The sequence below is a fragment of the Colossoma macropomum genome, unplaced genomic scaffold (genome assembly GCF_904425465.1).
Source record: "Colossoma macropomum unplaced genomic scaffold, Colossoma_macropomum, whole genome shotgun sequence".
In the NCBI taxonomy this organism is placed as follows: Eukaryota; Metazoa; Chordata; class Actinopteri; order Characiformes; family Serrasalmidae; genus Colossoma; species Colossoma macropomum.
The window spans coordinates 17,827,559-17,850,122 of record NW_023494796.1 but is presented as its reverse complement, the minus strand read 5'-3'; the positions used below and the strand labels follow the sequence as shown (position 1 = coordinate 17,850,122).

The window sequence follows — 22,564 nt, the reverse complement described above, 5'->3', positions numbered from 1 at the left end:
CCCCTGAAGGCCTTGATTACCTGAATCAGGTGTCTTGGTGGCTCTGTGCTGTATCCTGCCTATTTCATTTAACTCCTCGAAACCATATAAGGTTTATAAAATTAAACATGCTCAGCTAAATACTTCATATCACGTAAATCCATAATTTCCTAAAATTACTTTAAAAAAAAAAAAAAGTTTTATTTCGAAAAAAACACTTCAACCCATTTCAGTACAGTTTGTATCAGAGGCGTAGGCCTGGGCCCACCCAGACTGATCCCAGGCCTATCCTATCGAATGGTGAATGCTTGTTTATTAAGCTGATTTTTATAAGAAAATAAAATTTGATTTGATTTCGGTGAGTGCTTTCATTGTATTATGGTCAATCAAATCATTATGTTCTCCGTCAAACCCTGCCTTATGTCCTCAATAAATGCTCAGCAATGCTCACTGCTATCCACTATTACCTCAAGATTTCAGTTCATAATTAGTGCACCAGGGTTTGAATTTGAAGCTCCACTTGTGGTTAAAAGATGTAACTGGGGATGTTTGAAAGTGAGATTCTGTAGGGTGTGTCATATTTTACCCGTACAAAATCTGGTATTTAACAGTGGGCAATATGGTAATTTTTTTTATTGTTATCATGATAAATTATGTCACAATACACTTTTCTGAGTGCACCACCCCAGTGTTTCCTGGTTGTGGTATTTATAGTCGTGAGAAGGAAACTGAAGCACTTTCGGGTATAGCAGAACAAGCTGTTCAGAAGGAAATGAAAGAATGGGCTCTTCAAAATCATGTTGCACAGCAATCTTAGCAGAGTGTGAGTTGAGTGCTACACTTATACTTTCAATGCCTCAAGCTCCATGCGAGACCTAGCCCAAGACTGCTCTAGTGGTATAAAAGAACTGCACAAAAACATGACCAGGATACTTATTATCTATATTCGTGGTTCATCAGTGGGGGTTTGTGGACAAAATTACTCTCGGTTGTAGGTTCAATGATATTTCTGATCATTTTTGTTAGGTTGGTGTGGAGACTATTAATGCTGTGTCTGACTCGCTGTGTTGCTGGTCCCAGCAAAGAGAACATGGCCCTGTATTATTATCATCCTCATTCGTGCCACAAAACTGGTTGGCTATTTGAATGCCACCTGGACCTTTCTGTCGAAGATGACTCCAGTGTTTAAGCAGCCTTGGCCCACACACTTGCCTTTGTATGATGGTGTTGATACTGATAGTGTCGAAGGTGGGAAGGCTTATCTAATTACTCAAGCATTTCATTTTAATCAAACAGCATAAACTTTCTGCATGGCAACAAAGTAATCTGTGGAGGATACATACCTGACATGCTGACAAATCTTTTTCAGAAAACATACAGGGTGCATATTTTTCCTGTAGAAGAAAGAAAGGAAATAAAACAGCATCTGCCTCTGTGTTCATTGAAATGGATACCAGCTTCTTCTAGAAATAGGACTTCTGTCCTGAATTTAAAGTTCACCCCTGAAGGGTACGTGCATATTTGGCAAGGTTTTACTCTGTAACCAATCATAAGCTGAATACTGTCTGTTCTGAAGTGCCTATATAATCGATTGTAAGATGATGAATGTTTAAACACAAGACAGAACTCTCTTAGTATTGGAATACAGGAGGATTTTCTCTCTAACTCAACTGCGTCATCAGTCATCTTTTATTTGATTGAAGAATTGTTCCTTAACACTGCTCATCAGTTCCTTGGAGGCCCTGTTGTTCAGTTACATTCCAGCAACAAAGTGTGTGTTGAACACAACACTCAGAATTGTCTGATGAACAAAAGGTATGTTATGCTTTCGCATAATTTAATTTCACATATTTTAGTTGCCTGCAGTTTTTGGCATACTATCTTTGTTCTGCAGTCCACATTTCTATATGAAACAAGCTAGCAAAGCTTGAAATCTCAAAACAATGTAGACACATTTTTTAAATTAATAGTCAATGATTAACACATCATACTAAAACCTGATTAATGTTGGGATGCTTTTAATTTCTATTTAGTTCAGGCTTGTACAACCAGCTGACTTGTACACTGAATCATTACTACACTATTTTTTCTCTCTGTAGGCTTAGTATTCAGTTATGTAGCTTGACGCTTATTGTGCAGTAACTACTATGAATTATTCAGGAACTTTTATGAATTATTCAGTAGTTACTGTAAAACGAATACTCATGAATTTTCCATCAACTACCATGAAACTAACACGTCAGTCCTGTCGGTATGAAAGCAAGGAACTGCCTACTGGTTCTTGGAAATGAAGGGTTTATCTATATCTGAAGTACAGAGCTTCAAATAACACTAATGCTATTGTAGTGCCTCCAATAATGTCTCGTAGATCACTATTTGTTTTGTTTCTCCTAATACTGTGAGTATAGGCATTTGTGTGATGTACACTATATGGCCAAAAGTATGTGGAAACCTGGCCATCACACCTATATGAGATTGTTGGACATTCCATTCCAAAACCATAGGCATTAATTCCACACCTCTGCAAAGGGTTTCCACAAGATTTTGAAGTGCCTGTGTGGGAATGTTTTGCGCCCATTCAGTCAAAAGAGCAGTTTTTATGTCCTGTGTCAATGTTGGATGAGAAGACCTGGCTTACAATCGACATTCTAGTTCATCCAAAAGGTGTTCAGCGGGGTTGAGGAGCAGGTCCTCCACACTAAACTCATCAAACTCATCATGTCTTTTTGGAGCTCACTTTCTGCACAGCAAGAACAGGAAAGGGCTAACTGTTGAAACAAAGTTGAAAACATATGTGCTTCAGCACTCGGCGGCCCTGCTCTGAGATTTTGTTTGGCCTACTGCTTCATGGATGAGCTGTTGCTGCTTCCATTTCACAATAATAAGACTTACAGTTGACCAGGGTAGATCTAGGGGCATAAAGGGAGGTTGATAAACTGTCCAACAGATGGACTACAGTCTGCAATTCTGTACCTGTGTAGCGGATTTATAGGGTCGGGGTTTCTCATGAAGCGGCCAACTTACACCAAACCAAGAAACTGGGTCCAGAACTTGTTTTTAGTTAATTCCAGTGCTTTTAACATGCTACAGTATTTTATTATGATGCTTAAACAGGTGTAACTTTCACCAGGAAGAACATTCTAGACTGACAATGAAAATTCCTAACTCTCTCATTTGTAATACCCCCCCATGTACTTTGAGCTCCTGTGTAGCATCTTAATCATCTTACAAGTTCATTATAACTCAGTTTATTTGACTGTCAGCACTTTCATTATTATCATGAAATGCTTTCTTTTATCTTTCGTTTGCATTATTGTTTACTAATCCAAACTCAATGCTGACACAATGTTATTAATGCACTGTATACAGGCGACATAAATGTTTAACATACTATTTTTACTGGTTAGCCTGTTACTGTTCATTTGATTAAATCATCATAAGTAAACAGTCCATGAACACATGTTTTGTACTCCACCTGTACTCATTTTGGTTACTTTGAATAGAAAGTGTGCTTCATTTTGTGGCGGCCGTTCTCTGCCCAGTACATGTTCTAGTTATATATTTTTGAGTGGTGGACTGTCCTCAACGCAGCAAGGAGACTACATAGTGGACTTTGTGGCCTGTGAGTGGAAGTGTTGGAAAGGCCTTAACGACAAGCTACTCCAAACATTAGCAACAGCTCCACATGAGTCACTCATTTGTGGTCAAGTTTCTGTTTCTCAGACTTTGTCCAAAGCAGCAGATAAAGAATAGTCAGAATGAAAAGTCTCTCAAATACCGGTCATACATAAGGTACAGTTTGTTGCATTTACATGTATGTAGTATACTTTTCCTTATGCTTGTAGTAGATTTTGTAGTATTTTTATTTATTTTGTTGTGGTTCTGATTAAATGTATGATCTCATTACACCCTAAACATTGTATTAATTTATGTTATGTTATTTATTTATGTTATTAAACCACAATAGTGGGATAATTATTTAGTCAAATAAGTAGAATCAGCATATATAGACTTTGTTACCTCAACCTAAAATTGTAAAATGCAACTGTAATTTATTTCCATAACTACTGTTAATTCTGTAGGAAGAGACAAAATTACACCTTGATGGTCTTATTGACACTGTGAAAATATGCATTATCCATATCCACTCTGCTCGCTCTCTTCACCAGCACATTAGCAAGCTGTTCATTAAAAAAATCTTCAGTCTGAAGGACAGAACTGAAGGCCAACATGAAATAAATGCTGTGTTAAAGGAAAGAGCTTGAAAGACTTGAAATGGCTGGTTAGTCTGTTTATATAGCAACTATGCTAGCTAGCTGGCATAATAGCTAATCAAGTGAAAGCACTTAACAGATTTACCCTTTGGGGTTTACAGTGTAGCCAAAACAGTAAAGTCTCAAGGTCCAAATACTATCAGTATGTGTGGGGTCTTTTTAAAGCTTATTAACATTGTTCACACAATTATACAATTTTCAGCTTGTCTCACCTTTTTCAACCTTCACTGTAAGGCAAGGCAAGATATGAACAGAATTTTACCAATTTCTCCAGCACCTAAATTTCCCAGTGGATTTACAAAAAAGGTCATTTGATATTTCACACTCTCTTTCGCTCCTGCTTAGAAACAAACTATGGAGAGAATTCAAATCCTGAACAGTCTGTCTGAGCTTAAATATCTGGGTTTGGCCAACCACAACCCAGACAGTGACTCAACCTTTTGTACTGGTTTGCTACCCAATGCGTAAATGTCAACTACAACAACCAAATGATTGCATGCAGCAGCCCTGCTAATGGGGACTATTCCACTACAAAACTATTTGACAACAAAAAAAGGACAGGGCAGGTTCTTAAAAGGAAGCAGCCTGCCCTGTCCCAACCACGAGTTGGGCAACATAAAAGAGGACAAAGTCAACTCAATACCTGCATACATCAAGAAAAGATATAGTGACTACCTTGACAACAGCAACACAGGTTGCATTATCGTCTGCCTTAAATCAGACTTGTTTGACAGCATCTACGTGACGTGTCACAAGATGTTGGTTAACCATTACTGGAGTGACAATAATCTGTTCTGTAAAATCCTTTCTCTGGTCTGTGTCTTCACATGGAATATTTTAATTGAAACCTCATCCAAAGGCTAGATTTTTGGGCTTTTAACATATTGCTGCTTTCAGAACAAAACCTTGTATCCACAAAATGCTAACTTTGCAGGAGAACATAAAAACATTCTTAACTTTGAATGGAAGTTATTGGGAGTATTTTCTTTAAGTACTTTTTAAGCTTTTCTACTGGTCCATTGACCATGAAATTTTCAAATTCTATAAAGTGCAAAATGACAAAAAATGGATTTACAAGGTTTTATTCCAACTGTAGTGATATGCAAATGAATGTATGCAAATATATAAAGTAGATAGAAATATATTTAAGTAGGTAACCTTTGCATATGTAGTTCTTTTTATTTTTTTTATTATTTTTTTTACCACAGCAAAGGGGGAAAACTCCAGATTAATACTCCTGATTCCAGAACAAATGTTGGTCATGCAGGTGTCTACAAACTTGTGGACACAAAGTGTAGTTTACATGACCTTAGTGAACTTGTTATGGAGTAATAATTCCAGAATTACCAGTCAACACATCAATATTTCATTACTTTACACTTATTCTGCTTATTAACCATGTAAGTGCTTGGTGACTTTTCTTCACCTGGAAGAGTGAAATTGTCGTTGGCTTCAGCTGCAAGTATTACCAAAGCCTGTTGGTACCAATCTTGGACAGGGGGGGGCAGGCTACTTCCTGTTAAGAACCTGCTCTATCACAAGTTGGGAAACATAAAAGATACCAGTTGAAAACAGTTCCTGTTTATGGTGCAATTCTTGAACATTTTTTTGAAATGTGATACTGCCTTTACTCAGAGTGAGCTGAATCTCAGTCCAGAGGAGTCACTCCCCCCTCCGGTACCAACGCCAAGGGTTTCTGTTTCCTGGATAATGCTATCTCTTTCTCTTTCTCTCTTTATCTGCGTGGAGTCCCAACCTCCCCACACAGTTGCAGTTAACAACGGTGAAAGAGCGATTACATCTACGAGTGAATAAAGGTATAGTCTTCTTTTTGCTTATTATATTCTCACTTTAGATTTCTCTCTGCTGAAAACCTACAGGTAACACAGTTAACCTATTTTATTAATGTGAGCTAAATTTCCAAAATGTGGACTCTTACTTAGATTCAGACTTACAAAGAGATAAAAGTTGTGCATTATTTGGTGGAGTGATTGATTTTACTTGCTAAAACAACAACAACAACAACAACAACAACAACAACAATAATAATAATAATAATAATAATAATAATAATAATAATAATATAATGTATTAATATTTTCTAATAAAAATGATACTGACCTAGCAACCAGTCAATTCAACTCTGCATTCTATTTGTTGTAAACAAGTGAAAGTAAGGTAAAGACATTATATATATCAGAATTTTCAGCAAAGTATATATATAAAAACGTTGCTTATATATATGACGTTATATGTTTTAAGCTAGGTGGTCTAAAAAGTGTTACATATGAATTTGAACTATGACATATTTTCATCTAACATTTTACCAACTTTTTAACTACATTGTTAACACCGTAGCAACACCCTAGCAACCAAGTGGGATACCATAGCAACCACCTAGCAACCAACTGGGGTATTACAGGAATCACTAGGGATACCATAGCAACCACCTAACAAACAGTTTAGCAACCACTTTGGGATACAAAATATATATTTACCTCCCAGTCCGTACAGTTCATTTATGGCAACTAAGCCCATTTTCAAATAACTGCTTTTGTGATGTCACAGAAACCAAGCCATATTCAGCACTCTACAGCAATTTAGCCCCACCCATTCACACTGTAGTTATAAAGAGTGTTATATCCTGAGCTGTTTCTGAATGAGCCACAATAAAGGGCATCCAATCAGGACAGAGCTCATTTACATATGTCAGTCTTAAAAACACAGTCATACAAAAACAATTTTAATCTTAAAGGGTAAACAGAGGTCATGTAAAAATGAATTATAACAGTTTCTAGTATATAAACCAATACAAATGTCGTAAGTAGAAAATACTACAATACAGGAAACATGCAGACAAAAAAATCTCTACTGACATCTACATCTTACCTTTGCTATGACAAACCATAGTCAATAAAAATGTATGTTTATAATTACTGTTAAATAGTTATTTCTAATGTCAGATGTTGGTTCTGAAGGGCAGCAACATCCCAATATGAATATATAATATTTTATGAATTGAACACAACTTGAATTTACATTTTTAAAGTTTTTTTTCATTATAGAAGTTATTCAAGTGCAATGAAGCATTACATATTTATTTCAGAACATTTGAATCACATTTTACTTATACAAATTAATAGCTAATGACCACAACTGTGTTTGCATACATTGTAAGTCTGAGTAAAATAAGCTCTATTATTTAGAGATATTTAGTCAATATTTTGCAAGAATGTCATAATTTAAAGAGGTGAAGTCAATATTTTTAGAAAATGTCACGTTTTGCGATGCTGAGTCTGTATTTGGAGAAATTAAGTCATTATTTTAAATGAGTAGGTCATCATTTTTAGAAGAAAAGGCAATCTTTTTAAATACTAGGTCAAAATTTTGGTAGACTGCTGATTTTTGTTTCTCCTCTATGTGAGGCCTTAAAGTTATTATGGTTAAGTGACTACTTCATTGTAGCCACCAGCTGTGAGAGTGAAATTCAAGGTACAGCCCACCTGCAAATTTATCATGGCCATCAGTAACTGCAGTCATGGTACAGAGACATTGCACTTCAGTGAAATATTGTATGGATATTGTGAGTGGAAGTTTAGGTCCTCAATTAAAAGTGGAAGTGTGGAGCTAAAAATATACTTGAGTGAAAATGACAAGGTGTCAACATCTAAAAATGAAATGTTTTACATAGATGAAATTAAGAGACTTTTTTTACACTACCGTAACTTTAATAGTGATCACACTCTAATCCAGACTAGAGAATCTGCTTCATCTAAAACCTTTGCAATAACTAAATTAGCAAAACATCAATTACACACCTGTGGTAAGGAAAATGGGCAGCACTGGTCCTTGCGTGCAGATGAATTAGCATTATTATGGGCAGTTTTACTTTACAGTGCTCTATTTTTGATTGAGCATTTTAATAAATAAAAACAAAATGCACCTGAACTTGGCTGATTGACAGGAGAAAAACAGAAAATCTCTTCACCTTTTTGTAGTGAGTACTTTGAAGCTCCAAATGTAAAAAAGTAGAAAAAAGTACTTTTTTAATGTAATTAGGTAGAAGCACATGTTTCAATTTCAGTAATATTCAGTTGAAAAAAACAAATATTCCAAAATATGAGTATCAAAGTACAATTACAAGTTTTTTTCACTGATAGATAGATAGATGGACAGACAGACACACAGACATATATACTTCATGAAATTATGATTACATCTTTGCAGTTTTTAACATGCAATTTTTTTGTCTGTTTAGATCTTCATAAAGACTGACCATGCCCAAAATAGAGACGCTGAATGAATTGGCCCATCTGAAGAAGTCCAGATTTGGTCGGCCCGAACCAAGACATGGTCTCAAACTGCTGTACTGGTTCGCCAACAATTGCCTCTCTTTTAACCACTACGGTATGTTTTCAGAGTGCGATCCAACGAGTAGAGACTTTGGTTTCCACCCTTTTAATAACAGATATGACAGGAATGGTGTTCAACTGCTTGATGTGGACAGCTCCTACTACGTGGTGGGCAATCTGAACTCTGCAGGAGCGGATGAGCTGCCTGATTACGTCCGTGAAGACTACACTGGTCTCATGGATGACAGTAACATGGACCGCATCATCGTTAGCCTTGATGATGACATGTTTGACAGAGTTTATGTGACTGAGCATGACATGACAAGACACTACAACCCCAGTGCTACCTACCGCATCAGCAAGGGCCTCCTAAAGATTATCAGCAACCTGGAGTTGGAGGACTTTCTCAGAAAAACTGGGTATCAGGGACAACCTGTCAACACAGTTCTTCCCTCTGTGACTCCAAAAGTCAATCCTCTAAAAAACGAAGATCAAAGTTTGAAAGACTCATCTGACTCAGAGAGTGATGTCAATGATGAGACCGCTTTTACATACTCATATACGAGCCAGAGAAACTCATTTTCTGACTGTACGATACTTTAGACTCAGTCTAGCCTATGCATATTACTTTTTTAAAAGTGTTTTTAATTTAGTTTATTATCTTGGGTTTGCCTTTGGTCTGAATATCATATTCTCTATCTATTCTCTATTTATTTATTCTTCAGTTCAGCTACTAATCCTTTCTGAAGCAACTCTATTTCTAGGTTTTTATGAAGAATTGTAAGGCGTGTTCACTGTGGCTGCATGATACTGGGTAAAATGTGAGTATCTCAGTGATATTGAGAGATACGGCGATTGTAATGTATTCAAAACTGATGAAGCAACAATGTGATGAGGTTAAAGACTGAAAAAAATTGTTGGATTACATCAGGGCTGCCCAAAGTGGGCTGACAATGACTTTTGATTTAGCCCACCAGAAAGATGCCTCACCCCTTACTCCCTCAGCCAATGAGAGAACACATTTTAATACAGGTTTTATATATTTTTGATCAGAGCATCTTGAATTAAGAATGGAACAAAACTCTGGATGAAGGAAGCTCCAGTGGTGCTGCATGAGAGGCACCCTGTCTGAGATGAAGGGCTACAGTATAACAAGATCAGAGAAACATTCCTAAACATCCTGCAAAAACTGTAGAGGTGAACCAGATCGCAGCTGGAGATGTAGTTATATGACGTAGATGCTGTAAACATATAATAATTCTAATATCTCATCTTCCTGCTTCTGCTGTACATAGATGTTTGTGCTGTTTTTAAAGGTTTTAATGTGCTTTTCATTTGCCACTAAAGAATACAGCTTTAAATTTCCACATGTGTTGTGTAGCATTTGCAGTGATGGGAAAAGTGTCCAGACACTTTTGTTTTGTTATTTAATATTCTTCCAGTGCATAAATCCACTTCTAATTCACACACAATGTCTTTTAACCTTGTATTTTTGGTACAGCAAATATTTATAAGCGTAAACAAATACATGCTCCAAATGAAACCGAAATTCAGACGCCACAAAAAAATCCTCCATAGATTTTCAATGGGATTTATATCAGGAGACTGGCCAGGCCTTGCAAGCATCTTCACCTTCTTTAGAAAGCAGGCTGGACTTATTTTGACTCATTGTCAAACGTCCATCTTCTTTCCCTTCTTGGCTGATGAGATTAAATTTTCTTCTACTCTAACGTGGTACATCTGAGAGCTGAGCATTGACTGAGCATCAGCCAATTATTAAGCCCAAGGCAAATAAAGGCCTTCTTTGTGCAAAAACAGTTAGAAAACATGGATTGTCTTGGTTTTAAGAAATTATCACCAAAGACAAGAGCAATACTTAAGCAAAAAGGGGCGTCTACAGTGTCAAACAGTCCGTGGAATAATGTCTGTATCTTGGTAGCACAGCTTTCGGTGTCCGTATGATCTAGTACACTTTTTCTAAGTGGATCTATGCCATGCTCAGCCTAATTCAGTTAACACCCTGAGGCTATGTAAGGTTAATGTTTTAAAATTAAACACACTCAGTTAAATACTTCATGTAATGTAAATCCAGTAATTTCCCAAAATTATACTAATAAAAAAAAAATTTGATTTCTTTTGAAAAAGGCTCTTCAACCCATTTCAGTACAGTTTGAAGCAGGGGCGTAGGCCTGGGCCCACCTGGACTGATCCCAGGCCTATCCAATCAAATGGGGAATGATTATTTAGTAGCCTCTTAAGCTCCTTGGAACCACCGGTGGTTCCAAAACGCACTTCGTCATATTCTTCATAACTTTCATATTTCATAAGCTACATTCAAAAGGTGGGTGTCATATGAGCTGTAACTGTCTTCTGTCCAGTCAAATAGATGGGTAATATAATTTTAAACTCTTATAATAAAAGAAGCTGAACTCACAATTTTTGTTGTCTACTGACAGTCGACTCATTTTTCCACAAATCTGGGCTATAAACAGGTGGTGTGTCTTCAGTGATCTGCTCTGTAAAAACTATTTTTACAAAATAATACAAAGAGCATCTAAGATCTTTGGCTTTCAGCAGTAAATTGTAAGCATATAGCAATATGTGTATGATGATAAAACACATTTTCTGTTAATTTGAAGAGAGCCTTTACAAAAAAATAAATAAAAATATATATAAAAATTAGCATTTATTTCATGCAATTACTGAATAATTTGCTTTAAGATTTGGTCATGTAAATTCAAATGGACAAACCAAATATACCCTGGAGCATAAGAGCCGATTTTGATAAGATAATAAAATTTGATTTGATTTCTGTGAGTGCTTTCATTGAACTATGGTCAATCAAATCATTATGCTCTCCATAATTACTATCGATCGTGGCTTCAGTGATATTTCTGATCATTTTTGTTTTGTTGGTGTGGAGACTATTAATGCTGTGTCTGACTCGTTGTGTTGCTGGTCCCAGCAAAGAGAAAATGGCCCTTTATTATTATCATCCTCATTCGTGCCACAAAACTGGTTAGCCATTTGAGTACCACCCGGACCTTTCTGTCGAAGATGACTCCAGTGTTTAAGCAGCCTTGGCCCACACACTTGCCTTTGTATGATGGTGTTGATACTGATAGTGTCGAAGATGGGAAATGTGAGAAAAAATCATATATCCTGTTGATAAGCTTATCTATATTCTTATATTAATCAAGTATTTAGCTTTAATCAAACAGCATTAACTTTCTGCATGGCAACAAAGTAATCTACAGAAGACATATAATCCGACATGCTCCTAAATCCTTTTAAAGAAACATGCAAGGTACAGATATTGTCTGTGTAAGAAAGAAAGGAAATAACAGCATCTGCCTCTGTGGCTGATGCTTGTTCATTGTTTTACTCTGTAAAAATCATTAGCGTAATACTGTCTGTTCTGACAGTATTATGCTATTATACGCTGTATAATCGATTGTCAGATGATGAATGTTTAAACACAAGACAAACTCTCTTAGTATTGGAATACAGGAAGATTTTCTCTCTAACTCAACTGCGTCATGAGTCATCTTTTATTTGATTGAAGAATATTTCCCTAATACTACTCATCAGTTCCTTGGAGGCCCTGTTGTTCAGTCACATTCCAGCGACAAAGCGCGTGTTGAACACAACCCTCAGAACTGTCTGATGAACAAAAGGTATGTTGTACTTTCATGCAATATTGCATAATCTTTATTGTTTTAACAAAGTTTTTGGCATATTATCTTTATTCTGCAGTCCACATTTCTATATAAAACAAACTGGTAAAACTTGAAATCTCTAAACAAGGTAGACACAATGTAGACACAATTTTTTAATTAAATGTGAATAATTAACACATCATGCAAAAACCTGATTAAGTTTAATGTTGGGATGCTTTTCATTTCTATTTAGTTCAGGCTTATACAACAAGTTGACACACTATCATTACTAAACTAGTTCTTTCAGTCTGTCTAATTTAACTGTAGGCTTACTGTTCAGATATGTAGCTTAAGGCTTATTGTGCAGTAACTACTATGAATTATTCAGTGACTTTTATGAATTATTCAGTAATTACAGTGAAACAAATACTTATGAATTATTCATTAACTACTATGAAACTAATACGTCAGTCCTGTTGGTATGAAAGCAAGGAACTGCCTACTGGTTCTTGGAAATGAAGGGTTTATCTATATATAAAGTACAGAGCTTCAGATAACACTAATCAATGCTAATGTTTCTACTAGTGCCTCCAATATTGTTTCTTAGATCATTTGTCACTCCTAATACTGTGGGTATAGGCATTTGTACACTATATGGCCAAAAGTATGTGGACACCCGGCTATCACACCTACATGAGTTGGACATCATATTCCAAAATCATGGAGCTGGTGGGCCTTTCGTGGCTATAACAGCCTGCACATGTCTGCAAAGGATTTCCACAAGATTTTGAGGTGTGACTATGGGAATTATTTGGACCCATTTAGTCAAAAGAGCAGTTTTAAGCCCTGCACTGATGTTGGATGAGAAGGCCTGGCTTACAATAGACTTGCCAGTTCATTCTAAAGGTGTTCAGTGAGGGTGAGATCAGGGGTGATGTTGATAAGACTAACAGGTGACCGGGGCAGATCTAGGGGGTGTAAAGGGGGGTTGATAAACTGTCCAGCAACAGATGGACTACAGTCTGCAATTCTGTACCTGTGTAGCAGATTTATAGGGTCCAGGGTTCTAATGAAGTGGCCAACTTACACCAAACCAAGAAATTGGGTCCAGAACTTGTTTCTAGTTAATTCCAGTGCTTTTAACATGCTACAGTATTTTATTATGATACTTAAACAGGTGTAACCTTCACCAGGAAGAACATTCTGGTCTGACAATGAAAATTCCTAACTCTCACAATCATCTTACAAGTTCATTATAACTCAGTTTATTTGACTGTCAGCACTTTCATTATTATCATGAAATGTTTTCTTTTATCTTTTGTTTGTCATTATTGTTTTCTAACCCAAACTCAATGCTGACACAATATTGTTAATCTACTGTATACAGGCAGTATAAATGTTTAACATATTATTTTTATTGTTTAGTCTGTTACTGTTCATTTGATAAAATCATCATAAGTAAACAGTCCATGAACACATGTTTTGTACTCCACCTGTACTCATTTTGGTTACTTTGCATAGAAAGTTTGCATCAGTCTTCACATGTCTGACATAATGTATCACCAACTGTAAACTGTTTCATCTTGCTGTGCTTCATTCTGTGGTGGCCATTCTCTGCCCCGTATGTGTCCTTCTTGGATATTTTTGAGTGGTGGACTGTTCTCACTGTAGCAGTGACATTGCATAGTGGACCTTGTGGCCAGTGAGTGGAAGTACAAGGTGGGTGTCTCTAATGTGTTGGAAAGGCCTTAACGACAAGCTACTCCAAGTAGTCACACATGAGTCACTCATTTGTGTTCAAGTTTCTGTTCCTCAGACTTTTTCCAAAGAATCAGACAAAGAATAGTCAGAATGAACAGTCTCTCAAATTCCGGTCATACATAAGGTACAGTATCTTGCGTTTACATGCATGTAGTATACTTTTCCTTATGCTTGTAGTAGATTTTGTAGTATTTTTATTCATTTTTAATTGCATTTTTATTATATATAATTATATTGTGGTTCTGATTAAATGCATGATCTCATTACACCCCAAACAAACAATGTACTAATTTATGTTATGTAATTTATGTTATTAAGCCACAAGAGTGGAATAATTATTCAGTCAAATAAGTATAGTCAGCATATATGGACTTAACCTAAAATCATAAAATGCAACTGTAATCAATTTCTATATCCACTGTTAGTTCTGACAAGACAAAATCAGAGTTTAATGTTCTTGTCAACACTTTGAAAATATGTATTATCCATATCCCTCCTGCTCGCTCTCCATCAGTTTCTGTTTCTCAACAACAATAATAAACAGAAAGAAAAAAGAAAGTGTTTTGCGGACCATTCATGACAAGATATGACCAGAATTTTATCATTTTTTTCAGCACCTGTCACTTGTTTGACAGCGTCTGCGTGACATGCCACAAGACTTAACTCACCTTTGACCCGAACCACACTTTCCAGATTGGTCCACAACTCATAAGGACCATTAGGAACATGGGGCCAGAGGATTTCCTCAAAGATGTTCTGCCTTCCTACCAACCTTTAAGAAATGTAGTTAAGAAATGCTGTGCTGACTCTGCCAATTGTTAATGCTAATTTTGGTGCTTGCAATTGTTCTGCTTATCATCTCTCATAAGAAATTATGCTTAAACCCTGTAGTTCAGTGATGTGGTGTGTCACTTTCTACTTGAGCTCATATAACAATGGCATTTCCAAAAATTCCACCTATGTCAGCCAAAACATCCACTGAAGTCTATTTGCATTCTGTTGAACTACATTTTAACCAAACCTTTGCACTTCATTAAGTCTGCATTAATATTTAACACACAATTTAAGAGGCCTGGTATTAGTACAGATGATCCTCAGATGAAGATTTCTGGTGGTTTGTTTATCAGCTGAAAGTTAACTACTAAACGTTTTCACTAATTCATAGTAATTGACGGAATTTATTTAAATGTCCTTCAGTACTATCATCTAGTGTAAAGCCTTACCAAAATAGAGAGACTTTTACTGAAGTGAAGGGGGGCAAACTCCATTAATACAACTGATTCCAGAACAAATGTTGGACATGCAGGTGTCTACAAACTTTTGGACACAAAGTGTAGTTTACATGGCCTTAGCAAACTTGTTATGGAGTAATAATTCCAGTTAACACATTAATTACCAGTCAACACATCAGTATTTTCATTACTTTACATTCTGGTCCACTTATAAACCATGTAAGTGCTTGGTGACTTCTCTTCACCTGGAAGAGTAAAACATTCCCGAAATTGTCGTTGGCTTCAGCTGCAAGTATTACCAAAGCCTGTTGATACCAATCTTGGACATGGCAGGTCAGGCTACTTCCTGTTAAGAGCCTGCTCTATCACAAGTTGGGAAACATAAAAGAGGGCAAAGCCAACAAATACCTGCATAAATTAAGGGAAGATATACTGGCTACTTTGACGAAAGCAACATAGATCACATTATCATCGCTAAAGACTTGTTTGACAGCACCACTGTGACAGCGTCACAAGATCTAGTCTACCTTTAAACCAAACCACACTTTCCCCATCAATGTACCATTCCTTATTATATCATATATAATGCGTTTAGAACAGCATATTCAGTATTCAGCCATAACAGTTTTTTTCTACAGCTCAAAGCTGAACACACTTGAAAAACTCAACAATTCTTGAACATTGTTCTTTGAAATGTGATACTACCTTTACTCAGCATGAGCTGAATCTCACTCCAGAGGAGTCACTCCCCCTTCTGGTACCTACGCGAAGAGTTTCTGTCTCCTAGATAATGCACTCTCTATTTCTCTCTCTCTCTCTGTCTCTTTATCTGTGTGGAGTCCCAGCCTCCCCGCGTAGTTGCAGTAAACAACAGTGAAAGAGCGATTACATTACAAAGGTATAGTCTTCTTTTTGCTTATTATATTCTTACTTTAGGTTTCACTCTGATGAAGACCTGCAGGTAATGCAGTTAATGTTTTTCATCAATTTTGTGACCAACTTTTCCAAAATGTGAACTCTTACTTAGACAGATTCAGACTTTCAAAGAGATAAAGTTAGACGTAGTGCACTATTTGGTGGAGCGATTGATTTTACATGCTAAAACAATGATAATATGCACTCAAATTATTATTCATTGATAAAATGATACTGACCTAGCAACCAGTCTTAATACAACTCTGCATTCAAATTGTTGGAAGGAAGTGAAAGTAAGGTAAAGATATTTCTTTGTCCCTCTTGATCTAAAAGTTATATATAAAATACATGATCGTTAATTGGATACTAAATGAGGAGAACACAGCAGTTAGCTATTCATGCCTTTATGGCTTTATCTAATCTAAATCAAATGGGAAAAAGGGAAAAGCATTTTTTTTTCACATTGATTTTTCATTTAAATGCATTGTTAATATTAGAGTTGTCAGAATTTTCAACAAAGTGATAAGCAATAATATATATATATATACACTGCAGTTATATGTTTTATATAGTGGTGACCTAAGGGCCACTAGCTAGGTGGTCTAAAAAGTGTTCCATATGAATTTAAACTACATATTTTCATCTATATTTTAACTACATTATTAACACCCTAGCAACACCCCAGCAACCATTTGTGGTGCCATAGCAACCACCTAGCAATACCCTAGCAACAAACCTGGAATACCAGAGGAACCACCTACCAACACTCTAGGAACCACCTAGGACACCAGAGCAACCACATATCAACACCCTAGCAACTATTAGGAATACCATAGCAAGCACCTTAGCACCCACTTTGGGATATCATGACATTTCTGACACTCAGTATCTACCACCACTGAATGAAACCTCAAAGGCAGATTTAACTATCAGTCTAAATTAGAATAAATGTTATGTCAGTTACGGCTGATTTACAGTCATGCTTGCTCAGCATGCAGGGTTCATACTGCATTAGGTTTTTATTTGAGGGGCTTTTGAGTGCATAATATTTAGCATTATAAGAATCAGTCTAAGCTGGTTTTATGTAGCTGATTTTATGTAGCCTCAGTGACTGCTGGGTGAAGCAAATATACCCGTCGGATGTAAATATTCAGCTGTGGAGAAAATATTTGCGGGACAGATTTAAGGATATATTTTAAATATATCATATTTAATAGCCGTAAGAAGCTGTCTCGGCTGCTGATTTGTCACCCCAGCTTTAGAAGAACATTGCATATTTATTAATGCATCATATAGGAGAAAGTTTACAAGAGTATGTGGAACAGACAGAAATATTCTAAATTTCGCCCATTAACAGTAGTTATAACAGTATCTATTTTCTGAATTCTTGTAATTGTTTTCACTGAGGTCTACTTAGGGTGCTTTTGTCGGTTTATGTACTAAAAACAGTAAAAAATCAGTTTCACATGATGATATAATAACCTCTTTTTACCACTTGATATCTGTTCTTGATTGACTGCTCTATACTGTGGCTTATTGATTAAGCAGTTCAGGCTGAAACACTATATAATTTCTGTGTGAAGGGGAGGAGCTAAACAGCTTTAGGCTGAATAGGTGGACATGTAAATGCATTGAATTTTGTGATATCACAGAAACAACAATTTAAAAAAGGCTGTTTTTACAGCTTTATTTCCATGTATAGATTGTCTGGACTAGCATACTACTAGCAATACTACCTTAAACTCTTTATATTACAAAAAAGCAAGGGAAATTATGTTTCCATGATTGAGGGCATGTAACTGATACAGCGTCTGCAAAGGTAAGATGGTGATTGTTGTTTTGTGTTGTTATGGGGAGGCCCTTCAATGATGCTCAATGAAGACTCTCTCTCTCACACACACACATGCAAAGTCTCACTCTATAAAGGGAGTGTCTCAGAACTACGTGTGTGCCAGTGTGTCCCAACAGACGAGAAGCACGTTGAGTTTTACTCAGTTACTCAATTAGTTTGCAATTACTAAATATTTTTTCACTGATAGACAGACAAACAGATGGATGAACAGATGTCATGAAATTGTGATTACATCTTTGCAGTTTTTAACAAACAATTTTTATTTTGTGTGTTTAGGTCTTCATAAAGATTGGTCACGCCCTGAGTGAAGATGCTGAAAAAATTGGAGCAGCTGAAGAAGTGTGAATATGGTCAGCCCAAACCAAGACATGGTCTCAAACTACTGTACTGGTTCACCAAAGTTTGTCTCTCTTTTAAACGCCACAGAATGATTTTAAAGTGCGATCCCAAGAGTGGAGACTTTGGGTTCCACCCTTTCGAGAACAGAGACGAGGGGAATGGTGGTAAACTCCTGCATGATGTGGACATCCCCTATTACGTGGTGGGCAATCTGAACACAGAAAAATATCCAGGAGCAAAAGACCTGCCTGATTACGTGCGTGAAGACTACACTAATGACATGGACAGTAACAAGGATCGCATCATTATTAGCCTTGATAAGAAAAGGTCTGTGAGAAGAGTTTACGTGACTGAGCATCATGACTGGACACACTACAACCCCAACAATACCTACCGCATCAGCGTAGGCCTCTTAAAGACTATCAGGAGACTGGAGTTTGATGACTTTCTTAGAAAAACTGGGTATTGGGGACAACCTGTCAATACAGTTCTTCCCTCTGTTACTCCAAAAGTCAATCCTGTAAAGAATGGGAATTATCAAAGGGTGAAAGATTCGTCTGACTCAGAGAGTGATGTAAATTATGAGACCGCCTTTACAAACCCATATACGAGCCAGAGAAACCCATGTTCTGACTGTACAATACTTTAGAGTCTTAGGCTTTGCACATTACCTGGGGTGTTTTTAATTGTAAAATTGACTATCTTGGGTTTGCCTTTGGTCTGAATATCATATTCTCTATTTATCCGCTGTGACATTCTTCAGTTCAGCTACTAATCCTTTCTGAAGCAACTCCTTTTAGGTTTTTATGAAAAATTGTAAGGCGTGTTCACTGTGGCTGCATGATACTGGGTAAAATGTGAGCATCTCAGTGATATTGAGATAACGTGATTGTAATGTGTTCAAAACTGATGAAGCAACAATGTGATGAGGTTAAAGACTGAAAAAAATGATATTTTTTGGATTACATCAGGGCTGCCCAAAGTGGGCTGACAGTGACTTTTGATTTAGCCCACCAAAAAGATGCCTCACCCCTTACTCCCTCAGCCAATGAGAGAACACATTTTAATACAGGTTTTATATATTTTTGATCAGAGCATCTTGAATTAAGAATGGAACAAAACTCTGGATGAAGGAAGCTCCAGTGGTGCTGCATGAGAGGCACCCGGTCTGAGACGAAGGGCTACAGTATAACGAGATTCCTAAACATCTTGCAAATGTTGTGGAGGTGAATCAGATCACATCTGGAGATGTAGTTGCATGAAGTATTTGCTGTAAATTTGTAATAATTCTACCATCTCATTTTCCTGCTTCTGCCTTACATAGATGCCCATGTATAAATATGTTTTCCCCTTCGCATGCATGCTATAGTTGTTACAGACTACACTCATGATTTCTTTGTTGTTGTTTCTTTGTGTAAATAATGGCTAATTTTTAATTTTCCTTCACAGCAAACAGCGCAACAGGACCTACAGGCCAAACAAAGAGTCTCACAGTGATAGTTTAGTTTAATGTGGCAAACTAAAGACTTTGGTTGTTGGCGCAGGAAGACTTTAAACACAGTTTGAATTCTGGAGTAACATACTACTATAACTCCACCTCTAAGATAAGTCACCAGAATAAGTTTGAGATGAATCACACTTCGCACCCCAAAGATAAGGGGGTATAATTTTGGCAGGTTTCAAAATTTCCCCCTGACTATGTACAATCTGCTGACATTTCAACCAAAATTATAAAATCATAAAAATAACTGCCGTTTTAATCACAACTTCTGTTTTTGCAGTAAAGTGTATGTATGTTTATAATTTAGTTCATTACACTGCAAAAATTGGTATCTTGTCAAGTAAAATTATCTTAAATATAGTCATTAAAATCCAATATGTCTCCTGTTTGAGATTGCTGTCAGCTTAATTTAAGATTTTTTCCTCATTTCTAGTCATTATTTACTTGTTTTAAGTAATTTTAAGAAGCAAACTGATCTCACTATATTCACAGATAATTTTGCTTGTTTTAAAGCGTGTGCTTGAAATCAGCAAAATTATCTGGCATTAATAGTGAGATACTTGTACTTAATAAATATAAATAAATAAAATAAATAAATAATATATAGAAATAAGGTAAATAATCTTAGAATAAGTGCACAACCATCTCAAAATGGGAAATATGAGATTGACTAGATTTACAATCATTTCACTTGACAAGATGCCATTTTTTCAGTGTAAGCACTCTAGATTTGTCCTAGTGGTATGTTGCTGCAGACTTAAGAATTTGAACTGTGTTTTAAGTTTTATCTTTATGGCTGAATGGCATTCAAACCCAGGTTAGGTTTAGGTTTCTAAGTTTGCTCTGTTGTATTTCTTCATCTTTACACGTTAGTTTTTGGATTAACTTTCATGTCATAATCATTAGGTCTGCCCCCTGTCGCAGTAACCAAAAAAACAACACATTCTATCTCTATATAGACACGTCAGTGTGTTCAGTTGAAGACGACACATTTTGTGTTACTTTTAACACAAAATTTGTTGAAATAATTATACACCCAGTTTTGAATAGCACATTTTGGGTTGCTTTTAACACGGAATGTGTTAAATCAGAAAACAATACAACACAAAAAGTGTTAAAATGGGTGACACAAGTTCTTATTTAACACCTGATTTTAGAGTGTAAGCTTTTGGCTTTGATGAGTAGGTTCAGATTTTGCATTTGAACATCTTTTACCTTTGTGGGTTGAACCGGGTGCATATCAGCTGCCTGATAAAACTTGAACTTTTATCATCCTCCCTTGGCAGAAGTTGTCCTTATGATGAGTGGATTCATGCATTGCAGTGAAGGGTGTTGAGAATCTCTGTGAATAGACTTCACTTCATGCCTCAAAAGTTTTTTCTTTGGTATTTTTTTCACAAACTATTAATCAAAGTAAGTGAAATGTAATCAGACACTAAATAAGCTGTTATTTCTAAAATGTACAGCATTTTTTGTATCACTGTTATGACCCCCGCTTGTAATGTTACTTTCATGAGCCTTGTGCTGCCAGTTTGTGTATCTTCCGTCTTGTGTTGCACTGTGTGCAGGTCCATGATAGGCCACATATGGGCGCCCTCCTATATAAAATAGGGTCACCAAGCGTTCAGTGCTCTCTCCCCTCTGACATGACCTGGAAGAACACCTGTCCAGATCAGCCCAGCTCTCTTCACACCACTCTTTGTTTCGCTTTGCTTATATATTTTGCGAAAGCTTTGTTGGATTCTGTGAAACTCTCTGTGAGCGTGTGGGAATAGAAAATGAGTGCCATTCATTTTCTGTCACATTTTCTCCTGGTTTTAAAGCAGGGAGACAGGTTAGCCTTTTGTATTTTTGTTTGGTCATTGTTAGTAGTTTTGTGTGTTATTTTGGCACATGCTCATCCCTGAAGCCATCCCCCTATTCAGTTTAGTGTCTCGCAAACTTTCAAGAAAGCCTACATAAACCTGTTTTCTGGTTTCAGTGGTGTCCAGTGTTTGGTCTGGCAGCAAGTCTGGGGAGAGAGTCCACTCTTTTTCTCTGTTATAGCCTGACCCTAGACCAAGTCCTAACAAGCCCTGTTACCAATTTTTAGGGAGATGAATAAATGTAATTTAAAAACCTACATCAATTGAATGTATTAATTTATTAATCTACTAAAAAAATACATATATTCATAAAATGCTTTTAGAATTGTTTTAAACAAATAATATAAATCCAAAGCTTTCTAATGTTTTCTATATTTCTTAAATCCATTGCTTACTAATGACTCACGTTACCAAACTGACACTTCTGGTAACATGTCCTACTAAATGAAATGTTTTAAGATTATTTTTGTCATTTTTCAGTTTTTGACATGATCTGAAAATGCCTGTTGCCCTTTTCATTCTGTGTAAATGTCATGATGAATGGACAAAAAGTAATGACCCAAACTTTCTTGGAAACATGTCTGGTTCCATTGGCTTACATTAAAAGTAAAGTGTATTTTTTTTTCTTTTTCTGTAAAGTTCTTGTTTCAGAGATATGAGGTTTTGTTCTGACAACAGCGTATAATGTGGGGCACAGGTTAAATTACTTTTATTGTTAAATTAAATAAATTAATTGGATAAAAAATGTTTAACATTAATTTGCTTGCAAATAACATTGTAATCATGGTGTTACTGGAAGATTTTTTTCATTTTATAGAGAATTTCAATGTCACTG

At 36.3% G+C, this 22,564-nt stretch overlaps 1 protein-coding gene across 1 annotated transcript; it reads left to right on the top strand.

The window, feature by feature from the left end:
• The first annotated feature begins 5,763 nt into the window (after nucleotides 1-5,763).
• LOC118816870 lies at nucleotides 5,764-10,232 on the top strand. The gene is made up of 2 exons (XM_036583471.1): nucleotides 5,764-6,070; nucleotides 8,512-10,232. Exon 2 carries the CDS (start codon nucleotides 8,531-8,533, stop codon nucleotides 9,206-9,208), a length of 678 nt encoding a protein of 225 aa, XP_036439364.1. The 5' UTR covers nucleotides 5,764-6,070; nucleotides 8,512-8,530; the 3' UTR covers nucleotides 9,209-10,232.
• Nucleotides 10,233-22,564: the final 12,332 nt, after the last annotated feature.

Excerpts from the sequence above, each read along its gene's own strand:
- LOC118816870 (XM_036583471.1), top strand. The coding sequence starts at position 8,531 with ATGCCCAAAATAGAGACGCTGAATGAATTGGCCCATCTGAAGAAGTCC.